The sequence below is a fragment of the Eupeodes corollae genome, chromosome 2 (assembly GCF_945859685.1).
Source record: "Eupeodes corollae chromosome 2, idEupCoro1.1, whole genome shotgun sequence".
Taxonomy (NCBI): Eukaryota; Metazoa; Arthropoda; class Insecta; order Diptera; family Syrphidae; genus Eupeodes; species Eupeodes corollae.
In genome coordinates, this window is record NC_079148.1 from 80,087,620 (window position 1) to 80,106,294 (window position 18,675).

The window sequence follows — 18,675 nt, forward strand, 5'->3', positions numbered from 1 at the left end:
GTCGATAAAAAAGTATGAAAAATGACAAAGTATTTTTACACTTTACAATTAAAAATACGCAACTTGAACTTTGGTTCTTAAAATTTCCTAGAAAAATACATTCATTTTTTTTTGGAATTGGTTTAAAAAATACTTCAGCATTCATAGTATTAAGTTTTAGTATTTTTTCACAGTTTTTCAAATTAATTATTTTTGGTTTTTACCTTTTTTGTTTTTATCCATTTTAGTTAAAACAAAAAAAAATGCTTGAATATTATCGATAAAAACCTTATTAAGAATACTCTAAATGCATTTATATAGTTTGTGAATCTGTAGATATAGAAATAATCTTATTAAAAATATTTTGTTCCCATTATTTTTACCTCGTTTTTATTTTTTTTAAAAACATAAAAAAAAATATTATGGCCTTTTTTGAGAAATTATCCTCATAAACACAGCAAATATTACTTAATCAGCCCTGAAAACTATCAAAACCAGAATGGAAGCGTCCAAAAATAATCAATAAATATGTCATTAATTATAGACAGCATAATACTCGTAAATAAGTGATCTCGAAAATGTTACTTCTATTTATACTTTTCCACCTGATTGCACTTTTGTCCATGGATATAGGGCACATACGCAGGAAAAATGTCACTTGGTTTCAATAGATTGTGAGAGGTTACATGCTCTATATTTCATGTGGATATGAGGAATTTAAGCATTAAGCGCCTGTTTTAAAAACTTTAATAGAAAAACTGCCCCACCTCGTACGAATTTTGGATATGCGACAAATAAGCACGAACAGAACCGAAAATATGTGGTCTATGGAGCAAAACTGGTTTCTGTAACTTTATTGATAATAGAGATAGAGCAACGGGAATAGCACCAAACGAAAGAGATACGATTAGTATAACTGCATCTTTAACTCAGTTTCCCGAAAAAGTGGTCTGTGGGGCATTTAAGCATTCAGCCGGCGATATGTACATAACTCTGTGAAATTTCTTAAAAGCCTTGGTTAGTGAAAAAGCTTAAATTAATGATTTTTAAAATATTTAAAGTATTACTTGAGCCTTTTTCTTTGCATGTAAATAGCATTCCACAATACATACCAATGCGAAGTGTAGTGTAAAACCATATATATTGCATGTCCAGTTAAAATAAAACATCCAAATTATTACTGTAATCTTAACTTATTATTAAAATATATATACCTTCGTATAAAAATAATGACATGGTTTGGCATTTAAAATTGTTTTAGCACTTTTAAACGCTAAGATTAAGATTTCAATTACATAGTCTCAACATATTGTTCACGTCAAAATTTGCCTTTTTTACTCGTTAGCCCTTAAAAGTCATGTAAATAAATAAAAATTAAGAAGTAAACTAATATTAAAACCTAAATCTATTGCTGGTCTCAATAATTATATATTGATAAACTATTTATCTAGAAACTAATTCATAAGGTTTTTTTTTATATTCTATAAACATATAGATTTTCCTGTTTCCAGTAAACTGAACATTTGTTGTCAAATTTTAAATAAGATACGAACAAAATCTCCTTTGTATGTTTTGTTTCTTAATATTAATCCGATGATATTTGTTTTGCGCATTTTGTTGTATGCTGTAGTACTGGACCAAGTGAACATGAAGAAAAATAAAATACTTAATACTTTGCTGAAGGAGGCTTCAGTCCAAGGTTGCATTTGGATTTGTATAAGAGAATCCTTGAAATTGTTCCTGATCCATTGATTGGAGAATTTCCTTGTCAATAGGTGTTAGACGCACCCTTTCCCTTGTAAAACTTCTATCGAAATACTGGGTATCTAATGGATGTTTCTGTAAGATGTTATAAATATTATTAATAAATGTTAAGTGTTAAGAATATACTAAAACCAAAATGTTGTATTATGCAGATGATAGTCTTACCACTTGAGGTTTGAATGGTGGTGGAAGCTGTCGTTTTTCCAGAAGTCCCCAGTCGATATCTTTAAAAAATATGTGATCACAAATATCGCCAGCAGGACTATATTGTGAACCAACACGTCTCGTATAGTCTTTTTCCAAGAGCTTTTATAATTCAAAAAATAAGTATAATTAGTGTAATTAATTAGTTAACTACTATTAAAATAATTAAGCCTTGCTCAAATGTTAAAGCGATGCCTATATCCATATTAAAAATGTTAAAAATTGGGGATTTTTTTTTATTATCATTGACTAACCATTTCTTCTTGTGAGAGTCACCACAGGTCGCAAGATCAAAAAATAGAATAGATAATGTTTACTAGATCTATTGATAGGAGGATAGGGTTTTTTTCATTCATGTCGAAATCATAATTCTGATGAATAGAACTTACTGTTTCATGAGAATAAACTAAATAGTAACTTTTAATTTTCAGACAAAAGCAATTATTGAATTAAAAATAAAAATTTCTTAATTTTCACTTGGTAAAAGAACTAAAAGTTAATTACTAAATTAATTGAGGATGGCAAAATTAAATATAAATTTCCGTGTTCGAAGTTATATGTATGTATGTATGTATATGTACATAGGTTTTGGCATAACTTCATTTAAGTTCAATCAAAATGTGGAGATAGATTGTTTACAGAATCTGTATATTACCATCGAAAAAGTATGCATCACTATTTTTATAGAGGCACTAAATATGAGTTAAATAGCATTATTAAAGTAAAACAATATCAACGGAATCTAATACTCATTTTTTATTTCGCGTTCGATTTTTGTTACTTGCACTGAAATTCTAATGCTGCTATTCAAAACAATAAACCATAATTCAATTTACTTTTCTTAAGTCTTAACATCAGTAGTATCCGTGCCTTGTGTTTAGTGCATAGTGCAACAGGTGCTAAAAGAGGCCAAGGATAAGTTCTTCAGTTTCATGCCCCGAAGTTAAAAATTGTACATGGTTCTTCTGAAGAGCATAAGTTCCTGCGCGGAACCGCAGGTGTTCTAAACTGAGCTCCTTCAAAAAACCAGTGACGATCTTGAATTTATCGGGGTTAAGACTTTCACTATGGTGAATTCCAGGTGAGCGGGTAATATGATTTCAATGTCCCATTATCGCCCCAAACATAGTTTGGTAAGGTTTCTTGGCTAACCGTTTTCTACTGTTATTTTAACGGTCTATGCCCTAGAGAAATAGGGAGCTGCATTCCTCCTCTTAAACAGTTCAATCGTAATACTCGCACTTCTAGAAATGCTCTTCAGTATACCCGTATAAAAGAAAAAAACAGCCCAGTCATAAAGATGAAGAAAGTCGATCAGTTCGACAGGCTCTCATACAAAAATTCGTAGATCCCAAACTATCCTACGCCTAAATGATATCAGGGAATGGGAATACGAGACAGGCTCCAACAACGGTTGTATGCGGTTTAATGACTTTTGGTGAAGATCATCAATAGGAATCTGGCTAAGTGGACTTTGTACAGCAAAATAATGCCAGATAAACATTTCGGGTTTAAGAAGGGTCATGATGCAAGTGGTGAATTTGCCGATTCTCTTCAGTATTTACACTAACAATCTGATAGGTATCCAAGGCAATTGCGTATGGTGAGGAACTAATTGCGTACAGAACGGCCCGAAAGATTCAGGTTATTAGAATTATCTTGCAGCTTGATTGAGCAAGTTGGAGTTAGTTCTGAGCAAAAGCATAGTGAAGTACTTCTGTGTCTGGTAAGATCAGTATTTATATTTCGACATACATACATATAAATGCTGCTGTGACCAGGCCCAGAGAAGCCTTTGGCCTGAAGAAACGGTTGTTTGGCCTGAAGAAAACTTCATTATGACGTTATCTAAAAATCTAATCTAACTAATATTGAATATAAGTTTATTTTTACATTTATAATGAAATTAGAAGCTTAGGAAATGCTACATGGATACATTACCTATTTGTTTACATTTTGTTGTTTTAAATTAAAAAAAATATGTTAGGTACATTTTTCAAATTCAATAAATTTACATACGTACGACATCAAACGATTCTTAAAATATAATTTCTACTATCTCTTAATATCGTTTATTGAACACTAAAAGAATAAATACTCACGCCTTTTAAAATGCTTGTTGCCTCGTGGGTTATATAAACTGGAAACCATGGTATTTCATTACATATTGACCAGAATAGTTCATCCTCATCACATCCACTAAATGGTGATTGCCCAATTAACATTTCATACAGCAAAACTCCAAATGACCACCAGTCGACATTTTGATTATATTTGTCACCCTGTTTGTTTTGAATAATAAATAATAAAATCAATTTATTATTTGATCAGTTTATATTTCTAAGATCTCTCTAAATTTCTCATTCTCCCATAAACAAAACAATATTTTTTTAAGGGATTAATATGTCCTTAATTCGAATTCTGCCTTTAATTTTTTCAATAACATCATGTATTTTAAATTCACCCCTTTAAAAATGCCAAAAACAACCAAAAACAATGTCTTTTAAGGCTAAGTTAAAAATCAAAACATCTCTTAACAATAATTTGCATGAGGATTTTGCAATACAATTTAAATCATTTTAGTATCTTACTTAGTTTTTGAAAATTCTTATTTTTCTTCTTTGAATTCATAGTCTAAAAAAAAGAGTTTTAGAATTAATTTTTAGTATTGATTTCGAATCCAAACTTTATTTTTAAAATGTACTCAAGTTTAAAAGATACTAAGTTTTCAACAATATTTCTATATTTTTCAATACGTTTCAAAAACAGATTCGTTATTAAAAATCTTTATGTTAAAAAAACAGTCTTAGCATAAATGATTCAGCGCTTCTTTGTGATTTTTGTAAGACAGGTGAAATCTAACTATGAAATGATTAAGATACTTTAACTAATCTTTGAAGAAAGGGATTTCAGATTTCTAAAACCAACACAAATGCTATTAAAAAAAAGCTACAAATGCAACATATGAAAAACCTGACGTGTTACATTCAATTTTGAAGTGGGATTTGAATTAAGACCACCAAAACCCATTGAAAAAGTTCCTTTTCATTCCCATATATACTTTAAGGATATTCAAGCAATGTTATAAAACACTGTAAAGGTTCACCATTTAATAAACGATTTACACAGTTTAGTTACAATTTTTTAAGGATTTTAATGGATAAAATTATCCAAATATTTCTGGCAACTTTTATTAAATGGATAGAAATATAACGAATTGTCAGTTATTATCATAGTTAGTCATAGCTCTTCTAAGAATGTATTCTGTTTTTCTATGTGCATATCTACCATTATTATATTGAATTCTTTTGTTCTGTCAAACTGACTGAGAAAATTCTCAGAAATATTAGAAATATACATAAACTAGACAATTATCAAATTTTAATATAATACCTTAATTATTTCAGGCGCCATATAATCTGGAGTGCCACAAAAACTGTCCGCTGTCTTATCTAAATATATTTGGAGTTTACACATGCCAAAATCTGCAATACGGACATGTCCATCGAAATCCAACAAGACATTATCCAATTTAAGATCTCTATAATTTTATATTTGTTGAAGCAAAACAAAATTTTTGTTTACTATAAATGTTTTTAAAGAAGCATTTTACCTGTAAATTATTCCCTTCTTATGTAAAAACTTAAGTCCCGATATAATTTCCGCTCCATAAAATCGAGCTCTGTCTTCAGGAAATCTTCCACTTTCCTGTATGTGGAACATGAGATCACCGCCATTCAGGTACTCCATAACAAAAAACAAATGACTCTGAAATATTAAAACAAGAGAAAATAACATTTTCAATTTCCACGTACATGTAAGGTAAGACAAAATGTGTATATTTAGTTTGAAACCATTCAGCGTTTGTATATATGTAGTTAGCTTTTAAGAAAGATTTTGTATCTTCTCAATATACCTATAGATGTGTTTGATATTCCGAAGCTTTAAAATTGATGTTTAATGAAATTTCGCATGAGGACATGAGCCGTATAATTAATAAAATTATAATTAATTAAAACTGCGAAAGAATAGTTGTTGTTGTTGAAGGATAGAGCGCTAAAAGAAGGATTTTCAAAATCCCTATCAAGGTTTTCGAGGTGGAAGACAATAAATTTTGCGTTCTCGTTTTATCTATCGTATTATCTAAGAGCATGCCAAATTTCAGCTTTGAGGAACTGAAAGTTAAACATATTTCTGTTATACATGTTGAAAACATTTTACTTGTATTTGCATGGCAGATTTTTTGCAGGAGAGCTAGTAGTTCGAGCAACAATTGATGTGTTTCGTACCACGTTTACTCTAGTTTATTATGCGCATCCTAAGAGATGCTGCGCGCGCCGCCGCACAGTGGGAAATAGACGAATAAACCTGTTTACCAAAGTAGGATTTTAAAAAATTAAGAAACATTTTATCAAAGTAAAAATGATATAGAATTCGGAAATAGATTTACAAAAAAAAAATTGTCGTGGATATTTTCGATTAAAGTTGGAAAACAAGGACATTTGGCAAAAATATGAGTAGTTTTAAATTGTTTTGTACCTTTTAAAATGTTTTTTTTTGTAATATGTTTGAAATAGAACAAGCACATAAAATCATAGGTTTTTTTTTGTAATTCGAAATTGTATAGTATTTTTATTTTAGGAAAACTGTTTTTAAAGGTTTTTTTAAAATTTAAATAATGTTTTGACTGTAAGCTGGTTAATTACTATTTTTTCCAAAAAAATCTCACCCGAATACGTCCGAATTCGGATATTATAGCCATTTGAAACTGAAAAGTCAGGTAAAAATAATGAGTTTCGCTGGTAGATAAAAAGAGTGTGTTTGATGATACAACGTTTTTTTAAATATTTTTTGGAGTTCTGAATTTTCAATATCTACCCCAAATAAAAAAAAATCCAGTTTTATGGTAATTGTGAAGGAATTTTTAAAAAAAGTGGAAAGAATACTCTATTGAAACTGCGAATATTGCTGTTAAATTATATCCTTGGTACTACTTACCAGAAAATGTTCATAAGATTCTTTTACACGGAAAGGAAATTATAGAACCTTGTGAACTTTGGTACCTTGTCAGAGGAGGCTCAAGATAGTCGAAATAAGGATTACAGATATTTTCGATCAATGTTGGGTTTTAGAAAAAACATGTTTTGGTCAAAAGCATTTCCTCTTCTTATGGGCGTGACAGGGGGCGGTTATTTTTATAGTTGATTTTCCTTGCATTAATCAATCTTCTCTGAAAATTTTATAAAAATCAGTTCAGAGGTTTAGATTTTATCGAGTTTTTTTCCGGTTCCCCATATAAGGTGCACCATCTGTGCGCCGCAGCCGCGCCGCTGCCGGCCGTGCCGTACAGTGTGCACCGAAGGCCCTATTGCTGTGGGGCAGAGTATCGAAGAAGACCCGAATGAGGCCATTCGACATCGCGAGCGACAATTGTAGCTGTGCCCATCCACTTTATGGAAGATTTTGAGGAAGGATCTTGGTTTGTGGGCCTACAAAATTCAACTCGAGCAAGAATTAAAGCCATTAAGAGCGTCGTACGTTCGGCGAATGGACACAAAACTACATGGCCATCGATCCGGATTTTGTTCAGCGATGAAGCTCATTTTTGGTTGAATGGGTAAATTTATTAGCAAAATTGTCGTAAGTAAAATTATCATAGATAATCCCCAATGGGACGACGGACGTCTCATTCTCAAAAAGTCTATGTTGGGTGGGTATAATAAAAAATTGGTCCATATTTTTTTCAAAAATGAAGCTGAGCTGTTCATGTATTTCAGTCAATTGGGAACGCTATTGAGAGCCCATGAGATAATGATTTTTTCGTAGTGGAAAAATGAAAGATGTTGATGTGGATGACCTTTGGTTTCAATAATATGTCACAACATGTTATGTACAATCAATTTATTAAAGGAAACATTTTGTGCACCGAGACTATATTGAGAATCCTCGTGGGCGCATTATTGCTCGCATAGGTAAAAAGTGGTTGAAATGGGAATCTCGACTGGAATTTAATCGAGCCTGACACGGCGACCATTATTCCAAAATCATTTATGAAACATAATGGCAAACATATTAATAATAAAGTAAAATTCTTGGCCATAAAATTGAACTACGAGTACATGCACTCCTAAAAAACCACCTGTTAAGATATATCACGGAAAAAATATCAATTTTTTTCAAGGAAAAAACTCACCTCAGTTTGAAATGTACAAAACAAATGACACAAATATGGATGTTTTGTTCCCAAAGCCAAGACCTTACGTTCTATAAGAGTGCATTCAACATCATCGTCTTCAAGAACGACGTCTTTTTTTAAGCATTTAACTGCATAATAAAAGTCTGTATTTCGCAGCTCCGCTAAAAGGACCTTTATTAAATATAATTCAATAATTATAGTTTTGTTTTATTAGTTTATATGTAATACATTTTTTACCTTTCCAAAACTGCCTTTTCCAAGTACTGCAAGGAAATTAAAATCTTCAACAGAATATTTCTTAAATCTAGGTATTGTTGTGGCCGGAGCTGTTATTCGTCCTGTTTTTTGGAATTGTAAGTAAGTGTACGAAGTTTCTAAACAAATAATAAGACAAATAATTAAACACAAAAGTAACATTTAAAACATAGAACTAAAATTTAAATATTTATTTTTGAACAGCTTATATATGTGAGTGGAGCTTTTTCGTAACATTTACACTAACATTTACATAACTTTTTAGTGAATTAAAATATATTATTCAAATTGTATTTATAGAAATAAAACGAAAAACGGTACCACGTCGTATATAAGCTGTTTTTATTTGTCTTCACTTGCAAACATTACATAAAAATGAAATAAATTATTTAAAAAAAAATACCATCGTCGTTCGTTTCAATTTTGAAAGCTGGGTTCATGCTTAGAGGAGAACATGGTGAGTCTCTAGTTTCTCGTGCTCCTAAGATATTTATACAAATTATTATAAAATAACGAAATAGTAATAAAATATTTATTAATAAAATTTAAATTTAATCTTATTAAAAAAAAAGTTTAATTCCAAATTATTTATTTTAATATTTTATTTCACTAAAACTTAAATGATACATTTTAGGGCCTACACGTGCTGTTTTCAGAAAATGTAATATGTAATAAGAAATGAGTCTTTAAGTTGTTTGTTGCAGAGCTTGAAAATGGTTCAACATGTATTTGAGAATCTTTTCTAAGTTTCAAACAAAGTTTTTTATAGTTGCAATCCTGGGAAACATGTGTGTACCTGTTACTAGATGAAAGTCAAATAAAATTAAATTTAAAACCACTATGGAGCCAAAAGACGTCTCTTCATTAAATCATTTTTTTTTATTATTTCATCCAGCAGATAAATAAAGTAAGTTCTTAAGTTAATACCATGTTTGTGTTTTTAGTTTTAAACTTGCTTGGTTGTTGTAAACTCATTATAATTGTAAGTATTGAATTTCTAACAGTTGACTATAATAAAAACAAATAATTTAAAATTTTTTAATTTTTTTGTGTTAATAACTGACTGCTATTCTTATAGGTAGGTAGGTTGAAATGGCGATCTCAGGGCAACCTAGCCTGAGATCCAATTAGCGCTGTAGTGCACCGTTTTGATACTAAAAACTCATTTGACCTGTGATAGAAAGGGAAAGATTCATAGAGAAGCTTTATAGCGATTATGTTAGAGCCATTTTGTCGCATTGAGAAAAAAAATAAGTCTCTAATCTTTGTCTCAGTTAGATCATCAAGTTCGTGAAAGAATGATTTTCCAAAGTATTTCATTCTAGTGTTTGCGAAAGCAGGACATTTGCAGAGGAAATGGATTATCGTTTCACTTTCTCTTTGGTCACTTCAACTACGGCAAAAGGTGTAGGAGATACCCAACTTATCTGCATGAACTCCTATAGACGAATGTCCGGTACATACCGCAACAATCCTGGCTATGTCTTGCCTTGGCCTGCATAGAAGATCGTTTGTACCGGTTTTATTATAGGTGGGCCATATCTTCCTAGATATAATGTAGTTGGGTACATTGTTCCACCTTCGGTTTGATTCAGTTTGGTAGATAGAAAAGATTTTACCCTTCATAGCACCAAGAGGAATGTTAACCATTTCCGCAAGTGAGCTATGAAGGGCCGATCCTTGCCTGGCTAGCTCGTCAGCCCGTTCATTTCCCACGATACCACTATGGCCCGGAACCCAGATCAGGGTAACACCGAGGTTAATATTCAAGCTCGCAAGCTCATCGCGACATTGCTGGACTAATTTAGATGAATATGTGGCCGAGTTAATGGCTTTGACAGCTGCGTGACTGTCTGTAAAGATAACCGCATTTCGGTTTTGGTTTGGGCTTTATTTAAGTATCTTACATGCCTCCCTTATTGGCAACAGTTTAGCCTGAAAAATTCTAGCAAAGTCAGGAAGCCTACAGGATTTAGCTATTCTTATAGACGCAAAACTTTTCAGGCTTCCAAATTCTATTGTATTCTAGTTTTTTTCGGGTCATGGCCAAAGTAACCGAAAGACGGAAATAATTTATGAATTTACATTGCAAATATTATGACTGTATGGTTTTGTATGAACTACGGATTGCAAAATGTCTTTTAATTTTTAATAATTCATTGTCTTACTATTCGAATATAAAAACTAATTTCTGTAATAAATTTGGACTTCCCAATTTTAAAGCACGATGCCATTGCTTAATCTTTAATGAATGCAATTTACAATTATTTCATAAAAAGCTATACATATAAAAAGAAGTTCTGGCATTGTGTATAGAATTCTATTAGAGAAGAAAGCGACCACTTAATTATTTACAAAACAATTCATTTTCAAAAACGATATTTTACAATCTAAGCCATTTTGGCTACTCTCAGTCTTGCCAATATATGGCATCAAGAACAACACCAAATTTACTTAAAAGACTTTCTTCCTATGTTTTTAAATTTCTTATTTTAAATATTCTCATCAACATTTTGTATGTTATAATTTATAAAATTATTTTTTATACAAATCAAAAGAAATTAAATAAATAATATGAAAAATATATAACATTTGTATACCTCTTTTAACACATGCTAGAGCTTCCACTATTAGTTTTTGATTCACACCACATAAATTAGCCGTTAATTTTTCACATTTCTTATGACAATTAACGTCACAGTCTAAAAAAGAGGTTTATTAAAATAGATTGTTTATAATTACATATACGGGTACCTATTTATATTTTGTAAATTACGTCCATATTGAATACCTAGTCAATTTGTGGCAAGAGTATGTTTATACATTATTACTCAAACTTAATAATAAATCAAAGGAAAACATGATGTTGGATGAATGTTCTCAAAGAAAATTAGAAAATAATTTGTGAATTTATAAAAACAATGCAAACATAAGTTTTAAATTAAATTCACAATTAATTTGTGATGATTTAGCCAGGTTTGTGGTCAGATTAATTAATTATTAAAAAAAAGGTTTTTCCTTATTGACCGCAAAAATTGTAATAAAAAGGCAAAATTTGTTGTTTTTAAAATTTTAATACTTTTTATTCAATACGAATGCATTTCGGTTCTCAGCTGCTTAACCATCTATGTAATAATAATAAACAAGGTTAAATGTCGCGCCTTTCAATTTATACATAATCAACTTAATACTACCACAAATGTTAAGAATTGGGTTTCCCGTCATATTAAAAAAAAATCAATATGTTTGTATGGGAAATAATTTAAGACAGTTTTTGTTAATGATTGATCATTGTTGAAATATTGCCACCACACATATTGGCAATAATTATAATACATCAACAAGATCAATTTCATGTACTTTCGTTTTATAAAATACAAACTTAATATAAATAAAATAGGAAACATTTATAAATTGTCCTATATTGAAGAAAAGTGTTAAATTGAATTGGGCTATCAAACGGAGCTTTATTTGCCGTTTTGTATAAGGTTAGTTTTACGAATTTAAATGTATCCCTCAATTCTACCCAATCCCAATGGAATAATACTGGCGAGATAATGTGACAACTCTGGCTAATATTAGTATTACAAAAAAATTTTTAAGATTAGTTTTAAAAAGGATGTGTGCAAAATTTTAAATATATCCATTGGTGCAAAACTAACATAGGACTATTTCTTATAAAGTTTGTTAAAGAATTAGACTTCAAATTCTGTCTTTATAAATAAATAAATTAGGTGGAGCAACAGGCCATTGAGAACATAGTAACTTACAATGGAAGCCGAATCCGAACGGCTAATTTGAGAAAGCACGTTTCATGACAAGAATTACTCTTGAAGGATTTGTCAATTCCTCACAAGAGGCAGTATCCGTGACAAAAACTTTTAAATGGCACAGGTAGGGATTGAACCCAAGACCTCTGGAATCACAGTACTACGCACTAACCATTACGTCGGGGGAACCACATTCTGTCTTTACTAAGCTGAAAAATTCAAAAGCAGATAATATGTTCCAAGTATAGTGTATGTATGTACTATAATGTGAAACATAACCAAGTTTAATCAGTCCAAATTCAAGATAGCAAAGTGTAACAAGATTCTATTCAATAAATAAAAAACATCGCACAGAGCATTAACACATTTTCCGGTTTATGAAGCACATTATTAAAAATTTAGCTACTTGATCAATTTCTGAATAAACTTCGAATATGTTATGATTTAAAAAATACCTTTCCTAATATTTACTTCGTTAAGGGCTAATTATTGACTGTACTATCTATTATTCTACATTATTTACTATGCTTTTTTCTTGAAATGGTTTATTTTACTTTACATTAAAACAATGTTTTGCAAATTTCCGCCAATTATTTGTTGAAAATGATGTCAAACTATTTTAATAGAATAGTAAAAAAAAAGGGTTAGGAACTTAAAAGTTGTAAAATTTTACTAACTTTTTCCCTAATTGATATTGATACAATAATAAAAGAAGAAAAAGTAAATTTGCAGTAATATCCTAAATCATTTAAATTCAAACAACCAAATTAATAAATTAACATCGAAGACACATGCCGCTTCCTTTTCAGGACTTTTTGAAATATCAGTTAGATGTTCAGTTTGATTTGGTGAAGAAAATACCAAAGAAAAAGAATTAAGATTTTTCAAATACACATATATATTTTTATTCAACGATTTCAAACGATAAAAGAAAATTATATTCCTAAATATAATTTTTACTTTTATGTATAAACTAAATAACATAATATATAATGCCACGATCGGTAAATTTATATATAGTTTAGCACTTTCTATATCCGCTTTGGCAATCAATATAAATCACCTTGAGAAGTAAGATAAACAGAATTGTACGTATGTACATATGTCCGTGCATGTATTGTTTTATGAAAAAAAGCTATTAACGTTAAACAATTTTAATTAAATGTATAGATAACTTATACGAGTACATATCATCCGCTACTTTTTAGTAACTTGTTATTTTGTCCACATTTGATTAGGTGATGTTTTAAAACACGTTCGTATTCAACTTAAAAATGGGCCTTATTTGTGTTGTATAATTATGAAGTCTAAAAGGATTTAAAAGTTGTAGTAAATATAATAAGTTGCGAACAAATTTGTCATCTAAGTTGTTATTATTATTTTTAAAGTTATTGTTTAGTGATGATATAGAGTAGACTAAGAAAAATGGCTGTATTCGCTCACAGCCGATGCGACCCTGTTTTTTAAAACAAAAACAATTCTCATTTGTCTGTGATTTGTACCTAAATGTTTTAGTGAATTTGTATTTTTTGTTTGTTTTCTATTTAGATTCGAATGAAAATGATTCAAATGATTTGCGTCATACAGTCATTGCATTCAATTTACAATTATAATGAAAAAACAACATACTAGAGGTATTTTCTTTATTATTATACTCTTAACATTTAAAAAAATCCTATTTTGAATAAAATTAAACTAATACACTTAACGATTAATATCCGTTTCTTTAACAATTTGGCATAAACAAATGGAAGATAGGTAATAACTTTGGTTTAATCAAAGGTCATTGATATGGTTGGATGGTATGCATGTTCTTATTATTTGAGTTTAATTTGTATGTTATTACATAAACACTATTTATATCTTTGAATTGTGTATTTATAAATATTTAGGAATGCAAGACTGTAATCAAAAGTCCAAAAAAATTCAAATTTTGTGTTAAAATAAATATAAACAGTATATTAATAAAAATTATTTTAGATATTAATTTAGTGACAGCCATATAAAATAACTTATGGTACTTGGTTTTTATTATTCTTTGTGATATTTCAGCTTTTTTTCTATTATTTGTTATGATCTTTTTGAATTTGACGATGGCTAATGTGTAGTCATTTTTTTAAGCGAATTAATTATGAATCCTTTTGAAATTATTGCGTTAATCCAAGACAACACTCTTTTTTATCTTACAATTTTGAATACATAATAATAGCGTTGAGTCACATCGATAAAAATGGATTTCCGAAAAGATACATACAAATTGTGAGGGGATAACTACGAGTCTTCAAAAACAGTAAATTATATACAAGAGCTATCAGGACCTGCAATAATTTTGAAGAAGATTTTGTTTTGTGATCTCATTCATCAGTTTGAAAGTAACTTTTTCAATTGCTGCTTGTTCTGAATAAGAACTGATAGTCTTTGTGTTTCTAAGACATTTAAATTAAGAAAATTTAGGAAAAATTAGGAAAAGAAGATTTTCTTCAAACTGTCGTTTGATGGTTACTATTTTTTTGAAATAATAATCTAAGAATAATGGTTATTTGGGGAGACACGAACTTGACTAACAGAAATTAATACAATTTATCATAAATATGGTGTTATTATTGAAGCAGCTATAGGATATAGCTATAGTATGAAATGACTTTGATTTTTAATGCTTAAGCTTACGCTTAATATAATAATATTTGTTTGTAGTAACAGAGAGCTGTGAACGATAGGGTTTATGTAGGTTTTTAGTTGTAGTAGCAATTAAATCAATATTTTTTGATAGATATTGATGAGCGAAATATACACCAAAATAAAGAAACTTTTAAATAGTGGCCGATAACAGCGAATAACATCATGATTTGCGAATAATTCGCTTAACAATCATATTCAAATTAAATTTTTGTATTTGATTTAGTGATTTATTCAAATAATAAATTATTGCAATGTTTTAATATTTAAACGAGTTTTTCGAAATACTGCAGTGAACAAAATAGTTATAAATAAATTTTTAAATATTAATTGGTCATAAACACAAAAGTATATACATATATACATGTATATTTGAAAACATAATACATGCAAAACAAAAAACAATTTGTCTGTTTTGTTTTTATTTTAAATGCTTTTTCTCATAAATGTTTATCAAAAAATAACTTCATATACAAAACAACCCTTGATTATTTGCAGGTGCTTTGTGTTATAAATAATACTCGTAAACAGCGTGACATTTGTACACATAATTCAAAAATATTTTTAAAAATTAATTGAAAAATTTTGTTTGATATAAATAATTATTAAATATCACGACAGAATTGTTTTGGAAATGTTTCAAAAATGTTTCCAAAAAAAACTGTTTGTTATGGGACCAGAGAAAAATACGAGTAAATAATTTGTTTCAGCATCACAACAAAAAAGTATTTATTATACATACAAAGTATTTTTAAATGTGTGTAATGAAATGGTTTGTTTATACGCGTAGTCCAAAAAGTCTCCGTACAACAGCCTTATTTAAGTGTTTTTTTTTTTAAATAGTACTAGGAATAAATGTAAAAACTAAAGTGGTAATAATCAAAATAGTTAGTTTTCACCTTCACCTTTTTACCAAATTTAAAAAAATGTGATTGTGATTTTTAATATATTGTTATAGTAAATATTTTGTCTCAGAATCAACAAAAAGAAAGCTGCTGTGCGGAGACTTTTTGGGTTATGTGTATGTGTGGCATATCTATATCCACGTGGTGATGTAGTTGCAAATAGAATAAAATATACGTAAATATCTAAAAGGTTCTAAAAGCGTGCAGTTTTTTATTAAAATAGAAATAAAACATGTTTGTATACGTGAAAGTATATAGGTATAGTTATTTTTGTTAATGGTCATTTCATATTCTGACAACGTATTTTTAAATGGTTGATAAAAGATTTACGATTTTGAGATAATTTTTTTGAAATAAATAAATACTAAATATTAAAATTATCATATACATTTTTGAGAGTTGAAAGCAATTTAGAAACGATTTATATGCGACACTTTGTCTTTTTTCTACTATACATTTGTAGATTTGTTTTTTATTTAAATTTCATTAAATTTCTAGTTTGCCGAAAAGTATTCCTAATATACATAAATGTTTTTAATTCTAATTTTTATTAGATATCTTTATTAAGGTGGTACTACAGTCCTGTGTGTACTAGGGCCTCACCCAACAAACTTCTCAATCCATATTGGTCCCTAGTTAGATATCTCCAGTTGCGCATTGCAAGTTGAGGGCGGAGCATTGGTTTCTATGCGCTCTATTTGACTATAGTCTTTGGGACTTTTATCCTTTTGGCTAAGTGTACGTCGCTATACTGTCTTCTTATCCCAAAGAAACAGAATTCTTGTTAGTTTATATTGTTTTATTTTACTATTTCGGAGTAAAATTACAACGAAATATCATACATAGATAGTCGTCAGTAGTGCAATCATTCGAATGGAACTTGGACATTTTCAAAAGCTGAAAATGTTTTTTTGCTAGCATAACTTAGAATCATCATTGCCTTGAATCTATTCTATTATATTTATTATATAATTAGAAGCTGAACAAACATTTGTTCGCGATAAGAGAAGGTGTATCAAATTATATAGTTTTTCTGAAGAAGGCACACTTGGGCGTATACGTGTTTTTTTAAATTTGGTTTACATATGCATATGATTAAATTTTGTGGTCTATATAATAGAGAAAATAAATATACGCTTTCTTTTACAATACCGAAACTTCATAAAACATTTTGAAAAATGAATTTTGAAGCAGTTATCAAAGATTTTTTATAGAAATCTGTTTTTCAATATTATTTCTTGTGATCGCCCAAATCTTTTGGAAATTTTTTTAAAGTCCAAATATGATATAAATGCACATATGTTTTTTCTTTATTTTTACCAGTTCAAATCAGGCGTAATTTCGTTCTCTGTTTCTTTCCAACACCTTTGTATCTATCAAAAACACAAGGATGACATATTTTTTCATTATATGTATGAATACTGTCAGCTATTGATAGCTCTTACAAAAAATTTTAATTTGTTAATTTAGACCTGAGAAATATTAAAGACATATTTCAAATTTTCTCATATAACCAAAAATGCCAAAAAGGTTTTTGTATGTATATGTATGCATGTATAGCTTAATTACAATTTAATAGAAAGTCGTAATTTATAATTTTTTGCTTACCTACAGATTGGTAACGTTCCACTTTCATCTAAGAAAATTGTTTGCCAAAATTCAAATTATCTGTTGTGCATCGAGAATTCAGTGCGGAATCATTCAGATATTTTTATATTCTTATAGCGTAAAGTGTATGTTGCACTACCTATAGCAAGGAACTTGAGGTTTAAAAATAAATGTCTTATAGGACGTAATGAATTTGTATAGCTAAGTATGTACATATGAGTGTAATTACGAGCAAAGGTTTTTAAATAAAACAATTTTTTGTAATGTCAATGGCGCCAGAAAAATGTAAGATTTGTCTATTCCTTATTGTGAAATGAAATTAGATAAATGTTTCTGGATGCAAAAGAAATAACTTCCTAATTCATAATTATCCACGCAAATTAAATATTTTTCCTCTCCCGGATAATTCAACGAATGATTTAAATTTTGTGTGATCATCTGTGAAGTCATAACGTAGAACAATTTTCTAAATATAAGCAGCATCCGTCTGTTTTAGCTAGGTCGCTCACCGATGACGCATTAGCACGCATGTGTAATTAAATAAGTAGAGAGACGAGAGCAATTCAATGGACCAACATGCAGTTTTAATACCTGAAGCATAGTGTTATAGTTATGTGATTCTTCAATAAAAATGCCTGCTTTTGTTAAAATAGATAAAACCAGGGATGTCAACAAAAATAGTCCTCATCAAAATATTCGTTAGATGTTAGTGCATTATAAGGTGTTGATACAGTGGCCCTTAAACATACATATATAAAACAAAGAAGGAAGTTGTTTTTATTTGTATAGTACGCAGTATGATATTTACTAATAAAACGAAATGGTACGAATACTATACAAATGATCCTTTGGACAGCTCAGTAAGTGTTTCGTTTTTGTTTCAGCTAAGTGGATTCTTTGTGTCTTACAATTCATTACTGCTATATTTATAGGACAGATTCCAAACTATTAAATTGGTTAACACCTGACAGATTGTGTGGAAATGATGGAATGTAAATATTATTATGAAAATTTTGAATACATTTCATGTAAAATTTCCTAAACTTTATTTGTCTGATATATATGTATATGTAGGTGAAATGAAGGGACGATCTTTTTTGATGGTGACTGTTTTTAAAGTAACATGAATTTTTATTTTATCATATCATAGTGTACAAATAAGAAATAGAAAGATAGAAAATCTTTAGATTAACCTTTTAATGTCCCGAATTAATGTACAATGCAGATTTAACGTTTTAAGACTTATAATATACTTCAAAAAGATACAAATACCATATAACAAGATATAACAAGTGATTTTTCATATCAATTTAGAATT

The 18,675-nt window shown here is 29.4% G+C and overlaps 1 protein-coding gene across 2 annotated transcripts in view; it reads right to left on the reverse strand.

Moving 5' to 3' along the window:
• Window positions 1-1,153: 1,153 nt before the first annotated feature.
• The window catches only part of LOC129944180 (putative protein kinase C delta type homolog), a 48,288-nt gene continuing 30,766 nt past the window's right edge, over window positions 1,154-18,675 (reverse strand). The window contains exons 7-15 of one of the 2 annotated variants that reach the window (XM_056053416.1): window positions 10,999-11,100; window positions 8,802-8,879; window positions 8,381-8,517; window positions 8,141-8,314; window positions 5,561-5,715; window positions 5,341-5,488; window positions 4,050-4,229; window positions 1,909-2,049; window positions 1,154-1,818 (exon numbers count right to left, since the gene is read on the reverse strand). In XM_056053416.1, the coding sequence (XP_055909391.1) occupies window positions 1,669-1,818; window positions 1,909-2,049; window positions 4,050-4,229; window positions 5,341-5,488; window positions 5,561-5,715; window positions 8,141-8,314; window positions 8,381-8,517; window positions 8,802-8,879; window positions 10,999-11,100 (1,265 nt within the window). In that variant the 3' untranslated portion in view covers window positions 1,154-1,668. The remainder of the gene's footprint in view (window positions 1,819-1,908; window positions 2,050-4,049; window positions 4,230-5,340; window positions 5,489-5,560; window positions 5,716-8,140; window positions 8,315-8,380; window positions 8,518-8,801; window positions 8,880-10,998; window positions 11,101-18,675) is intronic. The other variant, XM_056053415.1, reaches the window with a different exon arrangement.